The sequence below is a fragment of the Pipra filicauda genome, unplaced genomic scaffold (assembly GCF_003945595.2).
Source record: "Pipra filicauda isolate LSUMZ 115617 unplaced genomic scaffold, ASM394559v2 scaffold212_size3012638_pilon, whole genome shotgun sequence".
NCBI lineage: Eukaryota > Metazoa > Chordata > Aves > Passeriformes > Pipridae > Pipra > Pipra filicauda.
This window is the reverse complement of record NW_024104324.1, coordinates 96,226-122,102: the sequence shown is the minus strand read 5'-3', so window position 1 is coordinate 122,102 and position 25,877 is coordinate 96,226. Positions and strand designations below refer to the sequence as shown.

The following is a 25,877-nucleotide window of genomic DNA, read 5'->3' as shown; positions in this document are numbered from 1 at the left end:
ATCACGGGAAAGAAAGGACATGAGAACATAAACAATGACAAATATAGCCAATGACACTAAAAATGTCAGAAAATTAAACAAAGTGGGTGCAAATATAAAGGCAAAGTAGAGCCATGATTGCCAGTCAGAAAAACAGCTGAGTAGGAGTTTGCAGTTTAAGAAACCTCTGAAACTGCATACATTATGTTTAGATTAGATGGAGGAGAGTTTCATAACTAACAAAGACTACTGCAATTATGCTATGGGTAGGTCAACACCATAACAAAAAATATGTTCTCACTGAAGGTAATGGGAAAAAAATCCCTTTTACTTGATGAAACCACAAAAAAGTCACAGCTCATCATCTAAACAGATCTCCGTTACTGTGGTCGAGATTGTGAAAGGATGACTTTCTCCATTATTGTGTATTACAGGTTACTGGTGAATGCAGCACAGCACAGAGCATTATCTGATTTAACTGGGAACACTACCTGCACGTCCAGGGTGATTCACACGCTCTCTGCTATGCCCATACCCCTCCCATGCCAGGTGGCCTGGGCTTGTTGTGAGCAGAAGATGAGGCAATACTCTCCTCCTTTGCTTCTCCTTGCCTCCTGATTACATCCCCCGTACCACCAGGGCACACAGGGCTCTCCACATCACTTCAATCCTAAACATGAGACACAAGTAGGAGTTAGTACCATGCTGTTAGGGGGTTAGATAACGATTCTGCTGCTTCTGAGCCCACATTGTGGTTTCTCCTGCAGCCTTATGAAACCCCTGTGAGGAGCTCAGTTGGCCTCGAGCTGCCTTTCCCCGAGTAGGCTGCCCTGGGGGAGGGCAGGTGGAACTTTCTGGAAGTTCCATTCCCCAAGCACTGGAGGCGAGGCTTGGGTCTGCTGATGGCAAAGGCAGAGCCATTCCCTGGGGAAGGGGCTTCAGCCCTCCTGGTGGTGGTCCTCGAGATTCCTCACGCATTGGATGGGTGAGGAACGCAAGTTCCCATTGGGGCCACCAGTCCCCATCATGGCTTTCAACAGTGACCCACTGGGACCCCTCAAGTTTCACAGAGAGGGCAGCTGCCCAAGGCAGGAGCACCTCGGCCAGCTCATCGAGAGGTGCCTGGGGGGCTGCTGAGGGCAGTCAGTGGCTGCCCCCCCTCCTCAGGGTCCCAGCAAGGAGCGCTGAGGGGGACGGGCACCTCGATGGGACTGTGGGCATGGTGGGCTGAGGGGGACGGGCGCCTCGATAGCACTGTGGGCATGGTGGGCTGAGGGGGACAGGCGGCTCAAGGGGGCTGAGAGGTACAGGCGCCTCGATGGGACTGAGGGGATGGCGGGATGAGGGGAGCGGGCGACTCAGTGGGGCTGAGGGGGACAGGCGCCTCGATGGGACTGAGGGGATGGCGGGCTGAGGGGAACGGGCGGCGAGAACAGGGTCTGACCGCACCGGGCACTGGCGGCGGCGACTCCCCGGCTCCAGGCAGGGCTGGCGGGGGCGGAGGCGGCGGGAGCGTCAGCAGCCTGCGACCGGGGCGGAAGGAGGCGCTGGGCGGGCTCCGCGTGTGAGGAGAGCCGAGCCGGGCCGGGCCGGGCCGGGCCTGGGGAGGTAACGGCTCGGGATGCGGGGACAGCCGGCGGCTGCCTGGGGGACACGGGCGGTGGGGCGAGGGCGGTCCCGCCCCCCGCGGAGCCGTCACGGGTTAACGGTGCTCTGCCGCAGGCTAATCCCGCCTCTGACCCCTTCCCTGCCCAGTCCGTGCTTCTCACCCCCCTCCCGCAGCAAATACCGCGTTAAATCCTTCGGGCCCGGAACAGCCGTGAGGTTCCCGGGTCCGCTGGGACGGGCTGATGCGCTGCCGGGGCGCGGGAGGGGGCTGAGGGGGGCTCTGGCACCGGGATCACCTGTCGGAGCGCGGGCAGAGAGCGATTCACCAGCCCGGAGGGGAGAGAGGGCTGTGCTTGCCTCCTCCTCCTCTTCGGGAGCTTCCCCTACCCCCATGCCAAGCTGCCAGGCTGCAGCAGGGGGAAGAGGCAGCCTGCCAGGTTCTTGTGGCAGCTGGTCAGGGGAGGGAGAGGAATACCTGGGCTGTGGTTGAAGGGAGCACAGAGTTATGTCAGTGGTTTAATTTGTGAGGCTGCGAGGGATCGCCTGGGTCGTTGGGTTTAGGTCGCTGCAGCCATGGCAAGGCCGCAGAAAAGTCCTGATCCCGCGGCAGGAGGCCCTGCCTCACCTCCTTGCCACTGCCATTCCCACCACTGCCATGCCCCTGCTCCCATTCCCCCATTGCCATTCCCCCCCACACTGCCATTGCCCCCCACTTGGCAGCACCCTGTGGCAGCAGCGATACTCCTCCAATCCCCTGCGTGCTGCCCAGAGGAGAAGTGTAGCACAGTGCAGGAGCCTCTGCACTGGGAGGGAATGGAAAATATTTCAAGTGTTTGTAGCTCAACTCTGTTCCTTGCAGTAGGGGGAGGGGAGGCAAAGAATTTTCCAAAACTTGTCACAGACACCAATTTTACCCCAAGTGGATGAATATAATGTGCCAGTTAGAGGTCTGAGCCTGAGAGATGAGTCACTTGGGATGTCAGTGTGCACTGACATGGACTGGACTTTCTGGACTTGATGGTCTTGAAGGTCTCTTCCAACCTTGATGATTCTGTGATTCACTGCTGTGACAATTAGCTGTGTTAAGTGTAGTGGCTCAAAGGAAGGCAAAGAAACTGGGAGCCAGTTTGTGTGATCAAAGGGAGATCTCTCTGTGTCCCTGCAGACATGCTGCAGGAATGTTGTTTTTGCAAATGGGTGTAGTTGCAGTAAATACTGTGAAAGAAATGGACTACAGTGGAGATCCTTTCAAATGGCACTGTTCTGAGAGCTGAAAACTGCACTGCGTTAATAGTATCTCCAAAGAGAACTATAGGTATCATTTATGAGCGATTAAGACATGAATGTAATCAGAAGATGCAAGCTATAAAACACAGCGTTTGTGCTATCCCACAACATCCTGTATGTATACACTTCTGAATTCATTCTTACTATTTCACCATATGTCCAGACAGGCCTGTTCTGCTTTGGCATCTGAACACCTTACGCAATAATCGTGTCATGAGCTTTGGAAGTTTTGCCCACAAGCACATCTGTTTATCAGCGTCAGCGACTGAAATTATAAATGTAGCTGCTTAGCAGCAAACTGAGCCACGTGGAGTTCTGGTCAACAAAACCAGACTACAGTTCTAGAACTGAAAGTTTTTAATTAAAACGATGAAGCAGGACCAAGCTGCTACACATTCAATACAAAAGTGCTGAAACCAAATCATTACTCTGAAACTAAAAGTTATGCTGCTTTTGGTTATGTTGCGGAAGAAGTAGCGGAAATTTGACTTTCAAAGCCTTCTGTCAAAGGCTTTAATTTCTTACTTTGGGATCACCATTGCTTCCTTAAAAAATTCATTCCACAAACTGATCAACCTGCAGCTTAGATATTTAGCTGCCTTATCTGAAAGGCAATGCCAGGTTTCATTGTAAGTTGCCTTCTGATTTCTAGATTGTCTACTCAAAGCCAACAAAAGTTAATTGTAATTCTCTAAACAGCTCCAAGACCATGGGGCTGAAGTGATAAAACTGTTTGCATTAGTTTGCAAATGGTTGTTTACATTTAGCTGCAGCCCAGATTGCTTCCCAGACAATTACTTTGTACCCCCAATGGCAAATTAAAGACCACAGTATTCTTTTTTCCCATGTAGTTAGTAAAATTTATGCATAAATTAATGCAGATACTGCGTTTATCCAATCTCTAAACCTCCAGTTGGAGAACTGTCAAGTAAACTTTAGTTAGTGGCCTTAATAACTAGTGATTTATGTCAAGGCAAGTAGTAGTATGTCTTTACGTTGTAAATCACCAAGAAATAAGCAAGAAAATGGGAATAAAAGTTACTGCTTAATAACATGCTCTGAGTGCTCATGAACTGGAATTGGACAAAGTACTGAAATTGGTACTAATTGCACTAATTGTACAAGTTTCTCAGTAGCATTTTGGAGCAGGCTGAGAAATTACAATGTATTTCCCGATTTTTCTTTAAAATGTACTATAAACCAGGAAAAATACTGGTTATATTCAAATCTGTAGGTTTTTCCATTGATTTTAATTGGATCAAGAGTGCAGCGGGGGGGAGGGGTGGGTCTCTGAACCTCCTGGAGTTCCTCTTCCACACGTCTTATTTGCACAGTGTGGTTTTGTTCTGTATTGGGGAAAATAAAATTATTTGGGTTTATGTCTGTACTTTCAGATCCTGCGAAACTCTCCTGACCTATTTAATCTTTTCTAGGTGTCAGTCATCAACCAACAACTGTCACAATGAGTTTTATTGAATATGGAGATACCATAAAGGATGGTGACACAGCTATTGTGTTCTTGGGCCACGAATCCATGTTTCCTGTGAAAGTCCAGCATGGCACTGTAACACAGACTAAGTACGGGGTCATCAGGCATTCCACAGACCTCATAGGCAAGAAGTATGGCTCCAAAGTGACCTGCAGTAAGGGAGGATGGGTGTTCATTCTTCATCCAACTCCAGAACTGTGGACCATGAATCTCCCTCACAGGACACAGATTCTGTATTCCACTGACATCTCTATAATCACCATGATGTTAGAACTGAAGCCAGGCTCCATAGTATGTGAATCAGGTAATAATTACTATGTTGAAATCCTTTATTAAGAACTAACACCAACACTTCCATGAAAAAACTGGCTTTTCTTTATATTTTGCTGAAAGGTGAGCTTTTTCCCACTGTGATACAATTTTCCGAGCCTACACATTGAATAATTTTATTTCATGTGCACGTGTTACCAGCTGCTGTTTCTTCAACAACTGATGCTACCTCAGTAAGCTGGCCTTGTGTATGGATATACCTCTGAGTATGTGTTTGATTAATTCATCTGTTTAGAACAAGTATGGACACGTTTTCACTTCCCTTTTCTAAAACTGTTGTTAAGTACTTTAAAATGTTTTTAAATACATTATTTGAATCAAAAGTTGAGCTTTGAATTTGCAGTTTCAGAAAATATAGTTGAGATGGCCTCGTGGAAGAGATTCTGATGATAGGGTGTTGAACTAATAAGGGAAATAAAGTGGCAGTGTTTATATAAAGTGATACCATGTAAGTACATATATTTCGTTTTTCTCTTCCCAGGTGTGATCTACTTGTAGCACCACAACTACATGCAAAATCACTGATATAATACAATGGATGATATGTTCTTCACAGGGATTTGTTTTGTTTCAAAACTTGGTTTAATTTATTACAGCTTTCGTGATTTTGCTTAATTTGGAAGTAAGGAGTGAAATTTTACATAAATATTTTCCTGATTACACAGAGTTTATAATAATGTCTTCGTAACTTTATTACTGCAGGCAGTATAAAGCTTGCTTGATTTGAGTGCATTTCTGTAGTTTGAAAAAATATGAAATGAGGCAGTTTGTCCTTGTTTTTTCTGGCTGTTTCCTTTGAGTGTTTTTATGAAGCAGTTTCATACACTTCCCTTTCAAGCGTAGATATGGCAAAGGATCAGCATGACAGGACTGTGATGCACTGTACTTTCCTGCATTTAACGTTTCCTGTTCCCACTCAAACATAATTTTGGGCAACTTTTCAGGCATAAGGACCACTTATCTCTGCATCCAGTTGTACCCGTTAAGAACCAGTACACTGAGCTGGTTGCTGTACAGCAGCACTGGAAACAGGCAAAGCCATGTGCAGAAGCCTCTGATACTGTGAAAATGGTTGGGTCCTTTGAGTTTGTAATTTGGTTTGTAGAACAATCGGGCATTTTTAGGTTTGTCATGGGGAGTAGCTTCATCAGGGAGCTCTTCACCTCTTTCCCTCCCTGCTATGTTTAGGCAGGATGGGAAAAAGCCCACAACAAATTAGTTGGGGGAGGGGGAGATGTGAATTGTTCCATGTTCCTGCTCCCTTGGAATAGTCAAATGTATAGAGCAGCACTTAAAATGTTTTCAGTAATGTCAGAGGTGCCTAGAGAGAATGAAAATGTCAGATTACTTGTTTATCTAGAGAGCTAAGAAATGGAAACATTTGATGATTTCAAAAAATGTTACAAGTCAAAAATCATAGACACAAACAATTCTTTTTGCTAATGGGAAGCTGCCCCCAGGTTTCTTTTAATGCCTGTGCTATCAATGTATTGCAACTTAAGCTGTCCAGGAAAAGTGAACAGTTTTACTGCTGAAGTTGTGCTTGTCTTGCTTGAAAGGCTCACTGTTCACAAAGAAAAGAAGTACTGCATGAAATCTGTCTGGTTAACCTTGAAGCAAGAGATCTTACTGCAGATTTGCTCTGAATTACAAATTTTACAGGCATTGACAACTAGAGCCTCCAGCGTGGTGATGTAATCTACTTTGGTGCCATCCCAAATTAGATGGTATTCAGTGGTCCAAAATCATTAGTTCTCAGTTAACCTCGTGTGTGCTACACAGAACCAGCCCAGTGGCCATGAGTAGAAACAAGACAGGAAGTCTGGTCTAGCAATGACACTTGAGTCTGCTTCCTGCTGCTGTTGGTTATAGATGTGTTTTGAGCATTAATTAGCATGGAGGTATGTCTTTTTTATTATTTGAAGTTGAACTTAAACACACAGTTGCTGTATGTACTGGCAAAGAAGGCTCTGTAAAGAGCCCAGGCTCCTTTCCTCTTGTCTTGCTGATTGGACTGTGGAATTGTGCCCTGCATTTACACAGTGTAAGCAAAGCAGAACTGTGGATTAGTCTCCACAACTGTGTGAAGAAAGGATCGAAAAAGTAAGATGAAATGCCCTCTGTGTCGTGTTGTAATGCTGTGAATATGAGTATAAATGATCTTTTGTATGTGATTATAAAAATGGAGTAGAATAACCAGAAGGCTTAATTTTATATCACTTGAATTATATGGTTTAAATTGATTAGTCGTGTTTGTCATAAAAGATACAAACGTATTAATACAGTTTTTACTATTTTTAATAATCTTTAATAAACACATAAAGAGCAAGCTTGTCAGCAGTACATGCATAATTAAAATGATCCAGGCATACTCAGTCAGGGAACTCTGCATCTGCCTGATGTTTCATTACGGGGGTGTAGGAATATGATCCTTTTCCTGTCTTCTGCTAATTTCTAATTTATAAAGGTATGTTAAGATTTTAAAAGTGTTAGCACTAATGTTGGAGCTAAGATCTATTGAAAGCATTGCTTTCTGGTCTGAGGAATTCCCTGCTTGGATACAGTTTTTAGCAGCCTGATCTTCCCAGAATTAAAGGATACTCAAGAGAGCTGCTTAAATACCTGCTGTAAGTGGCCTGATAGTGTGAAAGTTTATTCTTGTCAGGTAACTCTGATCCAGTTTGTGCTCACTGCATGTGCAGCAACTGTCTAGATAAAGGAATAAGCTGAATGTTTCTTTTTTGTGTCACTCTCCAAAACTAGCCTAGATGTCAGCTTCCCAGGTAAGGCTGCCTGTAATATAACAACTCCATTTGTCAATAGATTTTGAGGGGGTTACATTTCTTTTTATACTACGTTGGAACCAATATGAAACCTTTCAGATATTTTTTCCAAACAAATGTGTGTTTTTCTTTCTAGTCTCCACAGATGGAGGCTTTTTTACTGTCCTGTCTCCCTGGTGAGACCTAAACAAATGTCTGTCCTAACCCTCAGAATTGCTCAGGGTTACCCTCAGAATTACACAGTGCAGCACTGTGAAACCTCATTTAATCTGATAAATCTCAGAAATATTTTGGCTTTGATGGAGCATAGTATTTAGACAAAATGTAATTTAGTTAAAAGTACTTTAAGCACCATCCCAGTGATCCTTCAGCATTCAGCAAAATCAGACTCACATGAGCAAAAATGTTAATTGGATTTTTTTGTTTCCCTTCAGCTAAATCCCAAATTAAAAATTGCTAAACCCTATTCATTGCCACACAGCAATGGGTTTCTGAGCTCATGGGCTGAATTTCTGAAGGCTGAGAACAGTGTTCTGGGTCCTCATGGTTTCTAAGTAAAGGGGTAATGAGAGCTGCTGCCCAGCCTTACACTAGAGCCTCTCAAAAACAATTATGAAATTTTCAAACTCACAGCCAGGGTATAGATTTTGTTAAGAGTACACTCATAAAAAATTAGTGACGACTTAATGATTCATGGACACTTAATAAATCATTAATAGTTTATTGTGGAGTCCCAGCAAGTCATCTGTCTGCTTATGACTCTTCTGAAGTGCTTACAGACTTTTTGACAAATCCTGCTCACGTCTTTACAATTTTTGTGCCATAGGTATATGTAAATTGTTTGCAGCTCTGTCTTTAGTGTAATGTATAGACCAAAGCTTGGAAGTATTTGATTCTAGAATGTGCTCATACTAATTAATGTCTGTGTTTCATAATGTCTCCCTTATCTGCCTCTTAGCAGCTGTTCAGGTTAGAGTGAGAGAATTAGAAAACCTCATCCTTGTATAGCACCTCTTGAAGAATTAGAATGGCCTCATCAACACAAATGTCACAGAGCACAGTATTCTCTTGCCACACCAAAGCACTGAACTGGTCCAGTTCTGGGGCCCTCAACGGAAGGACCGTAAGGAGGACGTGGACCTGTTGGAGCAAGTCCAGAGGAGGCCATGAAGATGCTCAGAGGGCTGGAGCACCTCTCCTGTGAAGGCAGACTGCTCAGCCTGGGGAAGAGAAGGCTCCAGGGAGACCTTATAGCACCTGCCAGTACCCAAAAGGGCTACAAGAGAGCTGGAGAGGGAATTTTACAAGGGCATGGAGTGATAGGACAAGGGGTAATGGGCTTTAAGCTGACAGAGGGCAGCTTTAGATTGGATATTAGGAAGAAACTCTTTACTGTGAGGGTGGTGAGGCACCAGCACAGGCCGCCCAGAGAAGCTGTGGATGCCCCATCCCTGGAAGTGTCGAAGCCCAGGTTGGGTGGGGTTTTGAGCATCCCGGTCTAGTGGAAGGTGACCTGCCTATGGCAGGTGTGTTGGAACTAGAGAATCTTTAAGATGTCTTTCAACCCAAACCATTCTGTGATTCTGTGATGATTCTATGAACCAGAAGTGATCACGTGAGGCATCACTGCAATGTATTCAGACTTGTGGCTGTCATGCAGCTGATGTGGAATGCTGTCAATACTGTAAAGCATTTGTTTCCAGACTTTCTGGGCTCACTTTCATCTTGTAATTTCACCTGACCACCAAGCTCACTTCTCCTGCATCTCTGAACTTAACCATATTATATCCATTCTGTAGAAGACTCTTGAATCTCTGAGGAAATATTAGTTCTTAAATCCTTTTGTAGGCAGTGCCAGCCTCCAAGCTTCCATACTATCCTTCTCTTAACTTCTCAGTTTGGTCAGTGAGCAGTGGCCCTCTCTGACCTCCAGCCTGCTGCCTAAAATTCCTGCTTCAGCATGGTGTCCACAACAGGTAGGCAGGAGAGCAAGCTAATCTTCTGTAAAGAGAACTCCTTGACTGTAAGGGAACTTTTTAATTTGCTGTTTTCTCTTTCAACCACCAGTTCATCTCCTTGAAATTCTCTCCCTCCCTCTCATCCTCTTCCTCTCTGTCCCTGCTCTTGCTGTGTTCAACCTCTGGCACCATGATTTGTGCCCCTGACTATCTTCACAGTAGGATCTTTGGGTTAATTTCCATCTGATGCTTAATATCTCTTCATATATTCATTAAAAGTCATTAATGATTTTCTGGTTACATAAACTTGTCATGTACAGTGAGCAGTCTTCCTCTGTTCAGTGTTTCTTGACAGATTTTAGTTGTGGAGTTGTTAGCTCTGTCTAAAGATTAATTTTCCCTTGGTTTGAGGCTCCTTCCGTTCTCATGGCTGACTCATGACCCATCTTACAATTTGCTAGGTCTAAGTGGCGTAGCTAGGAGACAAACACAGCAACACTGTCATTGTTTTGTTGTATTTACTCCTTTCAGAATATCTTTGGTAGCCAAATTTTGCATCAGAAGCTTTAGTTCTATTAAAATGTTACTAGATATTGTAGAGACCCAGAATTAAATAACACACTGTATACTTTTCTCTTTTCGTGTTTCCAAGCAATATGAACCTATATATGCACTTAGGAGCTTATTCAGCTTTATTCCAAAATGATTTTGCTTAGGCACTGTAAACATCTATGGATCTTAAATGACGATTTGTAGTTCCTTTTTTAAAAAGAAGATCCCCTGATGAGAAATTGCTAGGGAAGACAAGCCAAGCGATAGCTGCAAAGAGGAAAGGTAGTGGAACATAGAATCAGGTCACTTATGTTTATGGCATGGATGGGATTCCAGGAGATTAGACAAATATCCCTTTGCAATAAGAAAAGCAGACAACAGAAAATAGTGTGAAAAAGTGCTCTGTATTCCATATCAGTCAAGCACTGTGCTCGATGCTGTGGTGACACCCGTGTTTCTCTTGACGGTATTCTGTGCTGAGATGGCATGTGTTGTGTTTGAACAGCTCAGGTGTTGTCCACTGCAACTTTGAGAAGGTGAGAAATGATCTTAACATGGACATTGTCTCCAGGTGGCTGAGCTGTGTGGAGGCTTCTCTGTGGAAAAGCCATTACTTAAATAAGCGGAGAGTGAGAAGAACAGATCTGTTGGAGGTCAGGGCCAGGATCAAGGTGTTTTCCTGGTCAATAGTTTATTGTCTGCAATCGGAAGTATCACTGGGTGCTGAGCTAGAGTGTTTCATCTAAGTGTCCACTTGCTAGGATTGAAATCCTTCTAAAACTGCAGTGTTTTCCTTGTCTTGGGAGAGGGCAGAAACACTCCTCTGAGCTTAAATGTGTTGGAGAAGGAGAAGGGCATGTGCTTGAGCCCAAGAAGGGCTACATCAGTGTGCAGGGTTGTAAGCCACCTAACCCATATGCGTTTAACAGAGGATTTTAATTCCTGCCTTTGAACTGAGATGGACCACATTCCAAGTCTGCACACTGATCCCTTGCACAGTGCCACCTCCTCAGATCTTGAGCTTGGAGTGTGGCATATTGGGGACCCTGCGGTGTCTCATTAATGCCTGCAATGCAGATGTCTGCTCTTTGACTAAGATGTTTGAGATCACAAAGTAGTCAGTGTGAAAAAGCATCACGTTTTCCAAGTGAAAATTAGCAATGACACAAGTGCTCACCTAAGTGAGCTCTAAAGCAGCAGCTGCTAAGAATGTCTTTGTTTTGTCGTTGTTTTACCTTTCTTCTGTAGAATCCATTCATGATTAATATGCAGTAGTTAGATGGGCATTGTCCTGTGGTAGAGAGCAAACAGTCTTCAAGGCTATTTATAGTGCGGGCTATCAGAAAGGGAGCATCCTGGTGTAAAAGTTATAAACTCTATTGTTCTAGCTGTCTTACATTCTTCTTCTAGGTCAAATGAGGAACATAGGCATTTCACTGCACCTGTATGCGAATGAAAATCTGTTGAAGTTCTTCCACTTCTTATCTTGCCTCTTCTGATGTAAAATACTAATTTTTGACATTCAGTTTTTTGCTTTATTTGTATACAGGCAATTCAGCTATGATATCTCTGGTTTGGTAGCATTCTAGTACATGGCTTCAGTAGTACTCCTTGCTGCTGTCCTGACTAGAATACTTTCATGCTAGAATACTTTCATTTCTCAAGGAAACTGGTACTGACCTAGAACTTAGTGAAAACTGGTGCCTAAGACTCTTTGAGTTATTTTGCTGAATACTGCTTTTTTTAGTAGTGATTTCAAAATAAGCACAAACAGAAATTGAAAATTAATTGAGAAGGTGATGGGAGGACAGAAATGTGGAACATTGCAGATTTGCAGGGAAGAAGGTGAACATAAACATTCATTTCCCCTTCTACAACATCACAGAAACATAGGGTTGAACCCCTGACCTCTGTAGACAGTACTGATTGGGCCTTAGGGGCATGTGGTGAGTCTGGACTTAAGCCAGACTCTCATGTTATTAATGGATCACATCAAGTGTGCAGAACTATCAGGCACATGAGAGTAGAGGGTCATAATAATTTCACAGATCTGGATTCAGAATCTGTCATGTCTTCAAGAAGAGATTCGACAATGGTGTGTAATTCTTCACCATCTTATTCTTTGTTTTCAGCAGTTTTGAGGGTGTTGTTACAGAGAAGGCAGGCAGCATCGTCAGAAATACTCTCATTAACTATGTTAATGTGATAGAATTTGATATGTTAAAATGTGATACATATGTATTGTTCTCATGTTTGCAGTAGCCAGTCAACAATAAATAATTCCTGGCAACCTTTTTTAACAAAAACTCTACTGTAATACACCTGCAAGTAGTGACTTCCAGGCAGTCCTGGGTTTAGTTCAAGGTTTGGCTTGGAGTTTGTAAATAAAAAAAGAGTATCAGAAAAGAAGACAAAAAATCTTAATGGGTTTTCCTATGAAGTACACAAACCATATCTTCTGTGGTGTTTTTAAGAGCAGATTTAAAAGGAAAGTGATTAAAAATGTAAAAGAATATGAATAAGGAAACTGGATACATGCACAAGCTGCCTCTCTCTTCTGCTTACAGCCCAGCTGTGCTGACAGGCCTTCTGTTCACTCCTCTAGATTAGCAGAGAGAGATGGAGAAAGTGTGCAGCATTACCCATTTGAGAGGTAAAATAATTAAATTCCCTCATTTTACAATAGTTCTCGGTTGTGTAATCCTCCCTTATGTCATTAAATGTAAAGGCAGAATTTCAGCCTTTAGCACTCTATGAACAACAGTTCCCTGCTTTTGTCATTTAAAAAAAAAGTCAATGGAATGCTGTTTTTTTATGCACTTATATCTTTGAGTTTTCTCAGCCACATGGCTGCTGTGCTCCTTTTGACCAGGGAAAAGTTTATGTTGACATTTAAGAACCCACAAGTGCCCTAACTAGATAGTTTTTGATGTGAGCACATTTAAGTGTGTTTTGCTTTTTGTTTGCATTATTTCAATACTGGCACAAATGCCTGGATTTTCACTTTATTAAATGCATGTGTCACAGTTTCTCTCTTCCCTTGGACCTCTCTGAAGCCAGTGCAAAAATGTGTAGGTCCTTCCTCCCCCTCTAATCTGCTGTGCTAAAGCTGGGGGTGGGGGTGCCAGTCTGCCCACTGGGGTCAGAGCCCTCCCAGAGGGAAGCAGAGGAGCAGAGCCGATTCCGCGGTGCCGTTGGTTGATCCGGTGGCAAACTTGGGCCCTGAGCTCTGTTTACAGTCTGAAGGTCTCCCCTTTCAGAGCTGTCGGATTCAATACACTGCCACGACAGTGTTTCTCCCCTTGTGTGACTAGAGGGCAAGAACCTTGGATCTGTCAGTGAACTTGGACTTCCTGTATGATTATGGAAAGCACTGCTCCAATTAAGCAGCTGGACCAGCCCCTGTGCCCCTTAATTAATTTCCTTTCTGAGCTGCTGTACGTCAGATTCCATCCCTTATAAGTGTTTTAAGATTTATGTTAGTTGAAAGAACTTGCTTCAGGTTGAAATTTAGCCTGAACAGTCATTGAAAATGGCTAGAAATAGATCTTCTTTCTACAGGAGAAATGTGTTCCAAGCGCAGAATTATGAATCAATAAACACAGATAATTTGCTGAGGGTTTTTGAATTGGGTTGGTTGTGGTGTTTTGAATTTGGGGGGTTGCTCTCCTAAATGCCACTTGAGTGAGTAATTTGCAATGGGAATTGGTATATGGGTGTTTTCTTCAGTGAAAATGTTTGTTATTAGTCACTCATCTGTTTAATACTCCAATGGATCATTTAAAATAAGTTTCCTAAATTATCAAACCAAAACAAGGAAAAATCTATGCCTTGTTAGTCCCTGTTTGTACGTGGTAAATGCAGTTACCTACAGTTTCAAGTTTGTGATGGATCTCATTACAGTAAGTTAAGATTGTGTAGGTGTGTACGTGTGTAAGTGACACATGAAAGCAGGTGTTCGGTCAGCGTGGCTGCAAGGAGCCAGCAGGCCTTAGTTTTGGATAATTTCAGTGCGAGTTGAGGATGTCTCTTAAGAGGTCTGGGCAAAGCAAACTCTATATCCTATAGGCCATTTGTTTGCATGGATATTAAAAGGCTTTTCAAGCACGGACTCTTGCCAAAATCTTTTCTTTGTTTAATGAAGTGTAAGATTTTGAAAATCCGTTAAAATTTGCCCTAATCTCTTTTCACCCTAGAAGAGCCTGGTGCTTTGAAAAAAAAAACTCTCCAGTTAATTTCCCTGAATTTTTCCCATTGCATTTACTTCTTCACGCTCTCTTGGGGCGTGAGGAAGTTCTTAAAGCTATAGCTGACCCTTGGCATTAATTTTTTACTCCAGGGAGATAGGACAGGTCCTGAGTTTGCCAGATGCAATGCTTTGAGGACCCTAAAGACTGTTTCCTAGGCCTCTTAGTCCCTCTCTCCTTGTGAAGGAAGAACTGTTCTCTTTCAATATCTGAGCCACTGGTTTCTGTTCATTTGGGTTTTGAATAAGTGTTCCAAGCAGGAGGACTAATGGAGAAGACTTGTGGTCTGATGTTTGGCATTGACAAAAGGCGTTTCATGAGTTGTTTGTCTTTTCTAGGTACAGGCAGTGGATCCCTCTCCCATGCTCTCATTCGGACAGTGGCTCCCACAGGACACCTGTACACGGTGGAATTCCACCAGCAAAGGGCCGAGAAGGCGCGGGAGGAGTTTCGGGAGCACGGGGTGGATCACCTGGTCACCGTGACCAACCAGGATGTCTGCAGAAATGGGTTTGGCGTCTCAAACATTGCAGACGCGGTGTTCCTAGATATTCCATCTCCATGGGAAGCCATAGGACATGCAAAGTCAGCGTTAAAAACTGAAGGTAACTGAATTTATCTCTTTTTGTTCAGGAAGCACCGTGCACACACACACCCCTGCCTTTGAGCCATGCGCTAGATCTGCTCCCTTCCATTGTGTGATCACTGCTCTCAAATGTCAAAGTCTCTAGGCGTTTCTAAGGCTGAAAAACCTTCAAAAGGCATCTTCAATTTACAGTGGAAGATTTGAAAGCAGAAGAACAATTTTTTTCCTACAGGCCTGTGCGAGCTGCCACAATTAGCATGGGCAGTTCATAAAAAAACCCTTTGAACCTTTGTCAAGTGCATTTTGCTAGATCTGAGGTGTGTGGGAAGCAGAAGTAACAATAAATGCTGAAAGCAAATTTCTTGGGCAATTCAGTGGAAAGGTGTTTGTATAAAAGGTGTTCAGCCTCAGTTCACATCAATCATTGCAGATTTGTGCCTATTTAACAGAGCACCCCATTGGTAATGTTAAAAAAAATGTGGTTACACTTAAATATGCTTGCCAGTTTCTGCCCTAAATCTTTGCGGTTGGAGCGAGTGAGAAGTTTGCCGTTGGATGCAGTGGGAATGGAACATAAAGGCTGTTCTAGCTTATGCCAGTTATTCTGGGGTGGTGACAGCAAGTGAGAACTGCTGTTGAGGTTTTGCACCGATTTCATCACCTTATTATGAATCTTTTCCCTATTGAAAAATAACCTTCAGTGAATAAATAATTCTTTTATCCTGGAATAAGTTTTCCCCTACTTAACGTTATACTAGTGTGAGTCTGAACTAACTTGTGCCAAATTACTTCCACCTACAAAAGTGACTTTTCTAATCAAGAGAGCATGGAGTGCTGAACAGTGCCCATGCTGAGACATGAATTTAGTAAAAGTAGATTGTGTGCCAAGGCCCAGTTCTTTGTTAAAATATGTAATCATGGGCCTGACTTCAAATTAATTGCTAAGTCTTCTTGAAATCACAAGATTTAAGCTTTATCTTAAAGGTCACTGAACGTGCACTACCTTGCTGAGTCAGGACCAACCTCACTGTTAGGCTACCTCAGTTACTACAGAAAATTTTCTAGAAAGCTTTCTGATCCCAGTGTAATACACACTTTCGTTAAAGGTAGAGTAAGACTTGTTAGCACTCTGTACCTGCAGTGGTTACAGCTCAATTTGTAGCTGCTTTCCAGTATGTCCTGGGGAAAAAAAAAAAATCACTGCACTGTACGATGCCCTTCCCATGCTCAAATTATCTAATCTAGTGAGCACAACACTCAGCTGACTTGCCAGCTTAGAAGGCGCTGCATTGCGCAGACCAATTTGAATTATTTAAGTGGTGCATGCTTGGAATACTAAGCAGGGCTGCTTGAACAGTTCCAAGTTTTGAATCTTTGTATTACTACAGCCTTTAAAATCCTAGAAAAGGTATTATAGTCCCAAACTGGCCATGCCATCTGGCTGTACTTTTCTGTGCTATGCTAAGTGGTTACATCTGCTTAGGCAACATAAATAATACTTCAAAATCCCACATTTTGTGTTTGTGAAGTGTCGTCATGCACTTTATGAACCACTCCAAAGGCGAAGTTGCTGATCCTTGCTGCAGTTTTTGCTGCAAACAGCCACCTGTGTCTGAGATCTGGTAGTAGTCTAAGGCTCATCTTTTGGGCTTCATAGTACCTGACTGACTTGGGGCATTTTTTTTTATTTTCCATAGAAACAAAAGCTGTTTTTATTTTCCATATAAAATATAATTGATTGCAGTAGTAATATGTGCAGACTTACACACTTTTCTGTTTTATTCCAAATCATGCAGGCAGTTTTGTGATCTTTTTACTGCTGCAAAATCTAAAATATAACAGGTTATCTGTAACTGCTTCCTTTTCCCTACCACAGGCAGATAATTTTATAGTGCTCCTTTGTTTGTTTTCAAATAGTTAAAGCTCTTCTGCAGTAAGAACAGTCTGTGCACATACTGCTGTTACTCAACCCGAGGGTTAGTGCAGTGATAAAGCATCACTGGAGAAAATGAGTCCTGCCACTCTTTTCTGACCACGCCCTCTCTCTCTCTCTCAGATCTGGACAGGGTCACATTTGAACCGTTCACACTGTGGGTTTTGTTGTGATGTGCCATGCAAATATCACAGCTGTACTGCCAGACAGTGGTAATTTAGTACCTAAAGTCTTAAGATATTTTGAATGAAAGCACAGCTAAGCAAATTCAATATATAGCATTAGCTAGTCTTTAAAACCACAATACCCATGATAGAGTTCAGCTGAGACAGTATGTAAGAGAGAGTTCTTAACCTTAACAAAACCTTATCACATCAGTATTTTCTCTCCTACTTAAGCTCAAGGTCCTGAGTAGTTGCAGCTCTTAGTAGGCTGAGTGTTAATGATCCTCTTTACAGAGTACATTTATCACTCACCATGCCTTGCAGTATGCTGTAAATACACTACTTACAGCAGCTTGGCCTCCCATTTAAAGCAGTGCCAACCTCTGAAGAGCTGAAAGAATAAAAAATGGCACAGTAGGTTTGTGACTAGAAGGTTCTTGTTCTCTGGTGATGCACTCTGCCAACGTTCAGGTTTGCATCTCAGCTGCATCCTTTTGTGGTGATTTCACCAGTCATACTTCCAGCAGAAATGCTGCTTGTAATACCTCTCAGGCACTGCTGCACTGCAGAACCTGCTTTCATTTCCAGACCTGCACTGTTTTTCTTTTGCAGCATCTGCTGATTAATGCTTTTCTGTAATCGTAGCTGCTGTTCCCAGTATCTGACCTTGATGGTTTTTACAAAGTTGCTGTTAACCCCTTCAGGCTAAATTTTTAAAAATTAAGAAAATGAGAAAACTGTGAGATAACAAAAATACCCTCAATATTCTATAGTTCTTAAATGCCCTGAAACTTTTGACTCACAGTCATCTCACAGCTGAATACTGTAGTGCTTTGAATATAATTCTGCACCCACCTACTCTACCCTCATAAATACTGTCTATTTCTTCCCAGGCTGTGGAAAATCAGGGAGAAACTCACTGGTACAATACTTTTCATACAGATTTTAAATTTTCAGGTAGGGAGATGGAAAAATACAGCCATATATTAGATTGGATTGGCCTCTTGCATTTTAAGTTGGTCCCTGGTGGTGTTTAACAGTCTGAGTCACAAAATTATTAAAATCACCCCTCTTTTATTGCCTTTCTTTCTTTGAAGATTTTACTCTTAAATTCAGACTTTCTGTTCCCTCTTGAGTATCATAAAGTCTCTAAATTACGAGTTTGTCAAATTATGATCCTTGAGATACCACCTGAATCAGGCAACATGCTACTGTCAGTTCTCCCTCCCCCCCCAAAACTCTGCAGGTAAAGTTCCCTTTGAACATCTCTGTGTTTGGCCTCTGCATTTCCTGCCATGACAGAAGCCCTTCAGCAGTACTCTGTAGTACAGCTGGTTTTAATTTCCAAAGTCCTTTATTTGTTTCTCTTGTACACAGGGGACAGGTCTAGTTTGCATTTTTCTCCCTTGGCATAGCCATTGATTGTTGTCCTAACCTGCCAGGTTTGGTTATTACAGAGGCTGTATAAGAGCATAAATAATATCTCATCCTCCCAGTCACCTGTGGTGCAGGTAAGGCATTGCCTAGTTTAGCTAGTTTCAATTTTCATTTGGGCTTGCCTCCTTCCTCCCCTGGGATTTCAGAGAGTACCATGTCCATATAGAAAGTCTCACTGGCTATTTTTCTTGAGCACCAGAGGTTATTCGTGGTCCCATTTTTAAACCACCCAGGTGTGGCTTTGAGGAGCAGCTGAAATCCATGGCCATAACTCTCACACCTGTGGTGTCTGAGTAGGGAGTACCCCAGGATGAATCACACTGAGAAGGGGGCAGTGACATCAAGGCTGATGTTGTTTGGGGTCAGGCTACCTCAGGAACACACAGGGAATGTGTTGGGGCAGGAAGAGGAGCCTGACAGTCCGGCATGCTGTCATCCTCCACCCGTGCAAGTGGTGCACTGGTTGGTATCACCACTTCTCGTGTCCCCAGGATATTATTTTGGAACAAATGGATGAAGCAATAAATGCCTGCTAAAATACCAGCACCAGCCTTTGCTTGTGTAGCACCTGCTTTGATTTCAAGGAGAATTAACTAAAGGGGAGATTAAAGATCCACAAACTGACTTTAATTGCAGCATGTACTCTCACTCAACATTGAGAGGCCGTCTGGTCTAGTGCAAAGCTGCACCACTAGGATCCAGGACCTGGTGCTAACCCACAAAACAGCTTCCTCTGTTTTCCAAGCACTGGCTGTTTGCTGAGCCAGCCCCGGTTGTTGTATCTCATGTGAGAGCATCACCCTGGCTTGGGTCTGTCAGGGATTGGTAGGTCAGGTGCACACAGTGGGCCTGGCCTGACGTACAAGTGACTCTCTCACATGTAGAGAGTTAAGCAGAAGGATTCCTGCATCAAAATCTACACTGTGGAAAACCAGCCAAAGCTACTGGCTTTTACACGGTTTGTTAGAAGTAGTTTGGGATTAAAGTATACTTAAAGAAAGTTGTTAGGTTTTCTTTCCCAATTTGGAGCCAACTGATTTTTAAATTTCCTTGTGGCATACTTTTCCCAGCCCATAATAATGAGCAGGAATAAATTCCTTTTGGATGAAGCACCTACAAATGCAGAGGTTAAGGTCACATTTGCAGAAAAATCACATCAAGCTCCTATTAATGAGCTGGCAAGTGATTTGGAGAAAATTCTCTTTTCTGAATCAAGAAATATCCTTTAATTTCTTTCAGCAGCCAAATCCTCTAATTTCACTTGTCAGGGAAGCTACATCAAATCGCCCACGAGCACACGCACTTAAAGGACATTCTGTCCCCTTTTACAGAGGCAATATTTTTAGTGTCCTACTAGCACAGAGTAAATGCCACAGTGATGCTGCTCGGTGACTCTCCTGCCTCGCCCCTACACAGTGATAATGCCTGTGTGATTTTTTTTCTTCCTTGAGATCTTTGTAATGTAATCTTCCAAATATGACAGTGCAGCCAAGTCTCAAAACCCAGAGCTGTGTTCTTTTACCAGAGGTAAAAATGCTGTGTTGTATTCTTTACATCACAGAATCATTTCTAAAATTACTGTCCCTTTTCCCTGAAACTTAATGGTGCTGTACTACATGTGTTCTTTTTGCATCTCCTGAATAATATAGGAATAATGAAAAAACTACAGCGTGTGTGACATATAACCTACAGAAGAGCAGATTGCTGGGACACGTTTTCTGTATCATAAGCATGCACTGGAGATCTTGTTAATTGGGTAGCACTGAGATTTTCCATTCTTGAAACCAAGTGCAGTTATTAGCTCAATAGAACTGGTAGAGGTGTTAGTCCTTGCTCAGACAAACCAGAAACAAAATTGTTTGTTGGAGTTGCACAGGAATATTCTGGAAACTGTCCTTGAAGAAGAAGCAATTTCTGAGGCACTGGCCTCTTGTAGAGTGCAATGGTGTGTCCTTCAATTACCAACTAGATCCTATCTGTTAAAATGTACAGTGCTATGTGGATTAAAATCTTCTCTTTAATTTGCCCCTTCCCTTAATGTCCTAGTTAGGACAACTGAGACCAGTTCATCAGGGTATGGGTGTAACCCAAAACTGTGTATTCTATAGCCTTCCATGCCATTTCCCAGAAACTGTTATCAATGAACCATTTACACCATCTGCCCATAGAGCCTGACTCCTCAGGCTATAAACTAGGTGTTAAGAGGCCTGTGAGATAGGAGGATGCTCCTGTCCTCACACCCTTTGTGGAACTCCCCGCCCTGAGGGAAGTGCTGAGCATTCCTGCCTGAACTGCAGGATATATAATCTTGGAGTCTTGGAACATTTTTAACCACTCTGTGGGATCCAGAGAAGGACTGCGGCTCATCGCTCTCAAACAGACTTGGATCACCACCCTATACTGGACTCCAATCACCACTTTGACCAGACTGCAACAGCTCTCCCCCCAGCATCTCACTGCAATCACCACTTTTGACTAGACTGCAACAGCTCTCCCACCAGCAGGTTCTTCCCCTCTCCCTTTACTTTGGACTCAAGCGGGGCCCAAGGAACACCACGTTGTTCATGCCCCAGGGTACTGGGTTATACATTTGGGTTTTGTGGGTTATGACCAATTGTTTGTTTGTATGATTGTACTTTCTGTATTATTTTAGTAAATTGTTATTCTGACTTATAATCTCTCCTTTGAGTTGAGTTCATTTCCCCTGCTGGTTAACTCTTAAACCAGCACATTTTTTGGCCGCCCAACGTGGGGCAGAGAGAGAGAAGTCAGAATCACAATTTCACTTTAAGCATTTGTCTATTTGGATATAGAAACTCCCTGATCACCATGTTGTTTGATGCATTCACATGGATGTTGTATTTGAGTCTGTTCATATTTCCACAGATGGGGCATTATTTGCCTGTTTTGATGCTCTCTTTAAGACCAGGGAGAGGGATCCAAATTGCTTTATTAGTATATTATGTTTATGTCATTCTAACATCAGAAGCAATGAGTTTCATTGTAAATGTGTATTCAGTCCTGTTTGCCTGTCCTGGTTTGGGTTGCTACCTCTGGGCTTCATTAAAAATCGTACCCAGCCCTTTGGGGGAACAGGGGGGGATGGTTGTTTCCAGCCTCTCACCTCCTTCTTCCCCTTCAGACCTGCTACAACAGTTTTTGAAAATATTGAGTTCCCTTTTGATGTTAAGGACAGTATAATGTTATTGTTAGTGTTGCTCTGTCTGCTCTGTACTGTGTACACCATGTTTAGGGTCAGAACAGGGCCTTCTAGGGAGGTTGTCTGGACACCTGCCCTGGGAGCAGATAATGCTGAGTGGCACGGGAAGTGGGAGGACATCAGCCAGTATTTGGAGAAGTTTTCTCCTCCAATGATCTGGAAATTCACCCCTGAACAACTGCAGGATCCTGTTAGCATGATAAGACTGGTGAAGGAAAAATGCTCTGGCAACTCCAGAGATGGCCAGCTCACAGCAACCTGCTGGGCCCTGGCCACTGCCTACCGGACACTACTTGACATGGTACAGCACTGTCAGGGGGAGGAGAGAAGGACCAAATCCGCAGGCACCACGTCCACCCAAACCACAGCTGAGTCAGAGGGAGAAAGAAATAAACCAACCGGCACCGTGTCCACACAAACCATCGAGGAGCCAGAAGAACAACCAAAACCAATAGCAGTCGCCCCTGTCCAGAAAAGGAAATCAAAGACTAAATCAGTCCGTATAGCAAATGATGATGAAGAGGCAGGACCTTCACATCCACTGGAGGAGACAGAGCCAGAAATAATCACTCGGTCCCTATCCCTGGGTGAGCTACGCGAGCTCCGGAGAGAGTTCACACGACAGGCGAACGAGTCCATTCTGACCTGGCTGCTCCGAATCTGGGATGCCGCAGCTAACGATACAATCCTAGATGGGAGTGAAGCCAGACAGCTGGGGTCCCTGTCTCGAGATGTAGTTATTGATCAGGGGATTGGAAGGAGGCAGGAAACTCTCAGCCTCTGGCGGCGACTGTTGTGCAGTGTGAGGGAAAGATACCTTTGCAAGGAGGACCTCCACGTACAGCAAGGACAGTGGAACACGATGGAACAAGGTATCCGGTGCTTAAGGGAGTTAGCTGTACTGGAGATAATCTTTTCAGAGGATGAAAGATTCCCTAAAAGTCCAGATGGCGTACAGTGCACCTCCCAGATGTGGCTAAAGTTTGCACGACTCGGGCCAGAAATGTATTCCCGCTACTTAGCAACGCTGCAATGGAGGGAGGGAGAGGACAAGGTGGGAGCATTGGTTAGTAAACTCAGGATGTATGAAGACACTGTCACCGCCCCATTACGAGCCCACGTCTCATCTGTGGAAACCAAACTGGCTGAACACGTCCGAAGCCTGGAAGAGAAAATTGAAGAGGGACACCAGAAGCTAAGAGAGGAAATTAAGGAAGGGATCTTCCATATCTCACCAGGACAAACAAGAGTCTCTGCTATTAGGAGCCAGCGTCCCCCAGCTAAGGAGAGAAGGTACACTCCACGTGGCGATCTATGGTTTTACCTCCGTGAGCACGGAGAAGATATGAGGAAGTGGGATGGGAAACCCACCCCTTCCTTAGCAGCCCGGGTACGTGAACTGAAAAGAGGAACAAGTACCACAAGGAACTCTTCAAGGGTAAACGCTGCTCCAGTCTCTCGTGGGCAAGACTCCAGACGGTACAGGAATGATGATACGTCTGATCCTCTTGAAGGGACCTCCAGGTCATACCCACAAGAAGAGCACAATGAGTACCATGACCAGGACTAGGGGTGCCCTGCCTCTAGCCAGGTAGAGGAGAGGGACAATCGAGTCTATTGGACAGTGTGGATTCGGTGGCCTGGCACATCAGAGCCACAAAGGTATAAGGCCTTAGTGGACACCGGCGCACAATGTACTTTAATGCCATCAAGATACGTAGGGGCAGAATCCATCTCCATGTCTGGGGTGACAGGGGGATCCCAACAGCTGACTGTACTGGAAGCTGAAGTGAGCCTGACTGGGAAGGAATGGCACAGACACCCCATCGTGACTGGCCCAGAGGCCCCGTGCATCCTTGGCATAGATTACCTGAGGAGTGGGTATTTCAAAGACTCAAAAGGACTTCGTTGGGCTTTTGGCATAGCTGCTGTGGAGACGGAGGAAATTAGACAGTTGAACACCTTGCCTGGTCTCTCAGAGGACCCCTCTGCTGTGGGACTGCTGAAGGTTGAAGAACAATTGGTACCAATAGCCACAGCAACAGTGCACCGTCGGCAATACCGCACCAACCGAGACTCTGTGACCCCTATACATAAGATGATCCGTGAACTGGAGACCCAGGGGGTGGTCAGCAAGACTCACTCACCCTTTAATAGCCCTATATGGCCAGTGCGTAAGTCCAGTGGGGAGTGGAGGCTGACGGTGGATTACCGTGGACTCAATGAAGTCACACCACCCCTGAGTGCTGCTGTGCCGGACATGCTGGAGCTCCAGTACGAGCTGGAGTCCAAGGAAGCCAAGTGGTATGCCACCATTGACATTGCCAATGCCTTTTTCTCCATTCCTTTGGCAGCTGAGTGCAGGCCACAATTTGCTTTCACTTGGAGAGGTGTGCAGTACACCTGGAATCGACTGCCTCAGGGGTGGAAACACAGTCCCAGCATTTGCCATGGGCTGATCCAGACTGCACTGGAAAAGGGCGAGGCTCCAGAGCACCTACAGTACATTGACGACATCATTGTATGGGGGAACACGGCAGGCGAAGTCTTCGAGAAAGGAGAGAAGATAATCCAGATTCTCCTAAGAGCCGGTTTTGCCATTAAACGGAGTAAGGTCAAGGGACCTGCGCAGGAAATTCAGTTCCTAGGAGTGAAGTGGCAAGATGGACGCCGCCTAATTCCCATGGAGGTGATTAACAAAATAGCAGCCATGTCCCCACCAACCAGCAAGAAGGAAACACAGGCTTTCCTAGGCGCTGTGGGCTTTTGGAGGATGCATATCCCCGAGTATAGTCAGATTGTAAGCCCTCTCTACCTTGTGACACGGAAGAAAAATGATTTCCAGTGGGGCCCCGAACAACAACAAGCCTTTGAACAAATTAAACAGGAGATTGCCCATGCGGTAGCCCTTGGGCCAGTAAGGACAGGACAGGATGTGAAGAACGTGCTCTACACCGCAGCCGGGGAGAATGGCCCTTCTTGGAGCCTCTGGCAGAAAGTGCCTGGGGAGACCCGAGGACGACCGCTGGGATTCTGGAGTCGGGGATACAAAGGATCTGAAGCCAGCTATACACCAACTGAGAAAGAGATCCTGGCTGCCTATGAAGGAGTTCGAGCTGCCTCAGAAGTAAGCGGCACCGAAGCGCAGCTCCTCCTGGCACCCCGACTACCAGTGCTGGGCTGGATGTTCAAGGGAAGAGTTCCTTCCACACATCACGCCACCGATGCCACGTGGAGTAAGTGGATCGCTCTGATCACGCAGCTAACCCGGATAGGGAACCCTAATCGCCCTGGGATTCTGGAAATTATCACCAATTGGCCCGAAGGTGAGAGTTTCGGACTATCCTCTGAAGAAGAGGAGGAGAAGGTGACACGGGCTGAGGAGGCCCCACCATATGACAAGCTACCAGCAGACGAAAGGCGATATGTGCTCTTCACGGATGGCTCCTGCCGCATTGTAGGGACAAACCGAAAATGGAAGGCAGCTGTATGGAGTCCCACACGGCGAGTTGCAGAAGCGACCGAAGGACAAGGTGGGTCAAGTCAGTTTGCAGAGCTTAAAGCCGTTCAGTTGGCTTTGGATATAGCTGAACGAGAGAAGTGGCCAAGACTCTATCTCTACACTGACTCATGGATGGTGGCCAATGCTCTGTGGGGATGGCTGGAGCGATGGAAAAAGGCCAACTGGCAGCGCCAAGGGAAACCCATCTGGGCGGCGGAGATGTGGCAGGACAGCGCTGGCCGGGTAGAGAAGCTGAGTGTGAAGGTCCGTCACGTAGACGCTCATGTAGGCAAGAAACGGGCTAATGAGGAGCATCGTAACAACGAGCAGGCGGACTGAGCTGCCAGGATTAAAGTCTCTCAGGTAGATCTGGATTGGCAGCACAAAGGAGAATTATTTCTGGCTCGATGGGCCCATGACGCCTCTGGTCACCAGGGGAGAGATGCAACCTACAGATGGGCTCGTGACCGAGGGGTGGACTTAACCAAGGACATTGTCTCACAGGTCATCCATGACTGCGAGACGTGTGCTGCCATCAAGCAGGCCAAGCGGGTGAAGCCTCTATGGTATGGTGGACGGTGGTCAAAGTACAGGTATGGGGAAGCCTGGCAAGTTGACTACATCACGCTCCCCAAAACCCGCCAAGGCAAGCACTACGTACTGACCATGGTAGAAGGAAGTACTGGATGGTTGGAGACATACCCCGTGCCTCATGCCACTGCCCGGAATACCATCCTGGGCCTTGAAAAACAAGTCCGGTGGCGACACGGCACCCCGGAGAGAATTGAGTCTGATAATGGGA

The 25,877-nt window shown here is 44.7% G+C and overlaps 1 protein-coding gene across 4 annotated transcripts; it reads left to right on the top strand.

Moving 5' to 3' along the window:
- Positions 1-1,556: 1,556 nt before the first annotated feature.
- Positions 1,557-14,943, top strand: TRMT61A (tRNA methyltransferase 61A). 4 transcript variants are annotated; one of them, XM_027735520.2, is made up of 3 exons: positions 1,557-1,587; positions 4,308-4,667; positions 14,572-14,943. In XM_027735520.2, the coding sequence occupies exons 2-3, from the start codon at positions 4,337-4,339 to the stop codon at positions 14,844-14,846; spliced, it is 606 nt and encodes a 201-aa protein (XP_027591321.1). In that variant the 5' UTR covers positions 1,557-1,587; positions 4,308-4,336; the 3' UTR covers positions 14,847-14,943. The 4 variants fall into 4 exon arrangements, with proteins under 4 accessions (XP_027591321.1, XP_027591318.1, XP_039237062.1 ...); XM_027735517.2 differs by lacking the exon at positions 1,557-1,587 and adding an exon at positions 1,616-1,733; XM_039381128.1 differs by lacking the exon at positions 1,557-1,587 and adding an exon at positions 1,788-1,811.
- The last annotated feature ends 10,934 nt before the right edge of the window (positions 14,944-25,877 follow it).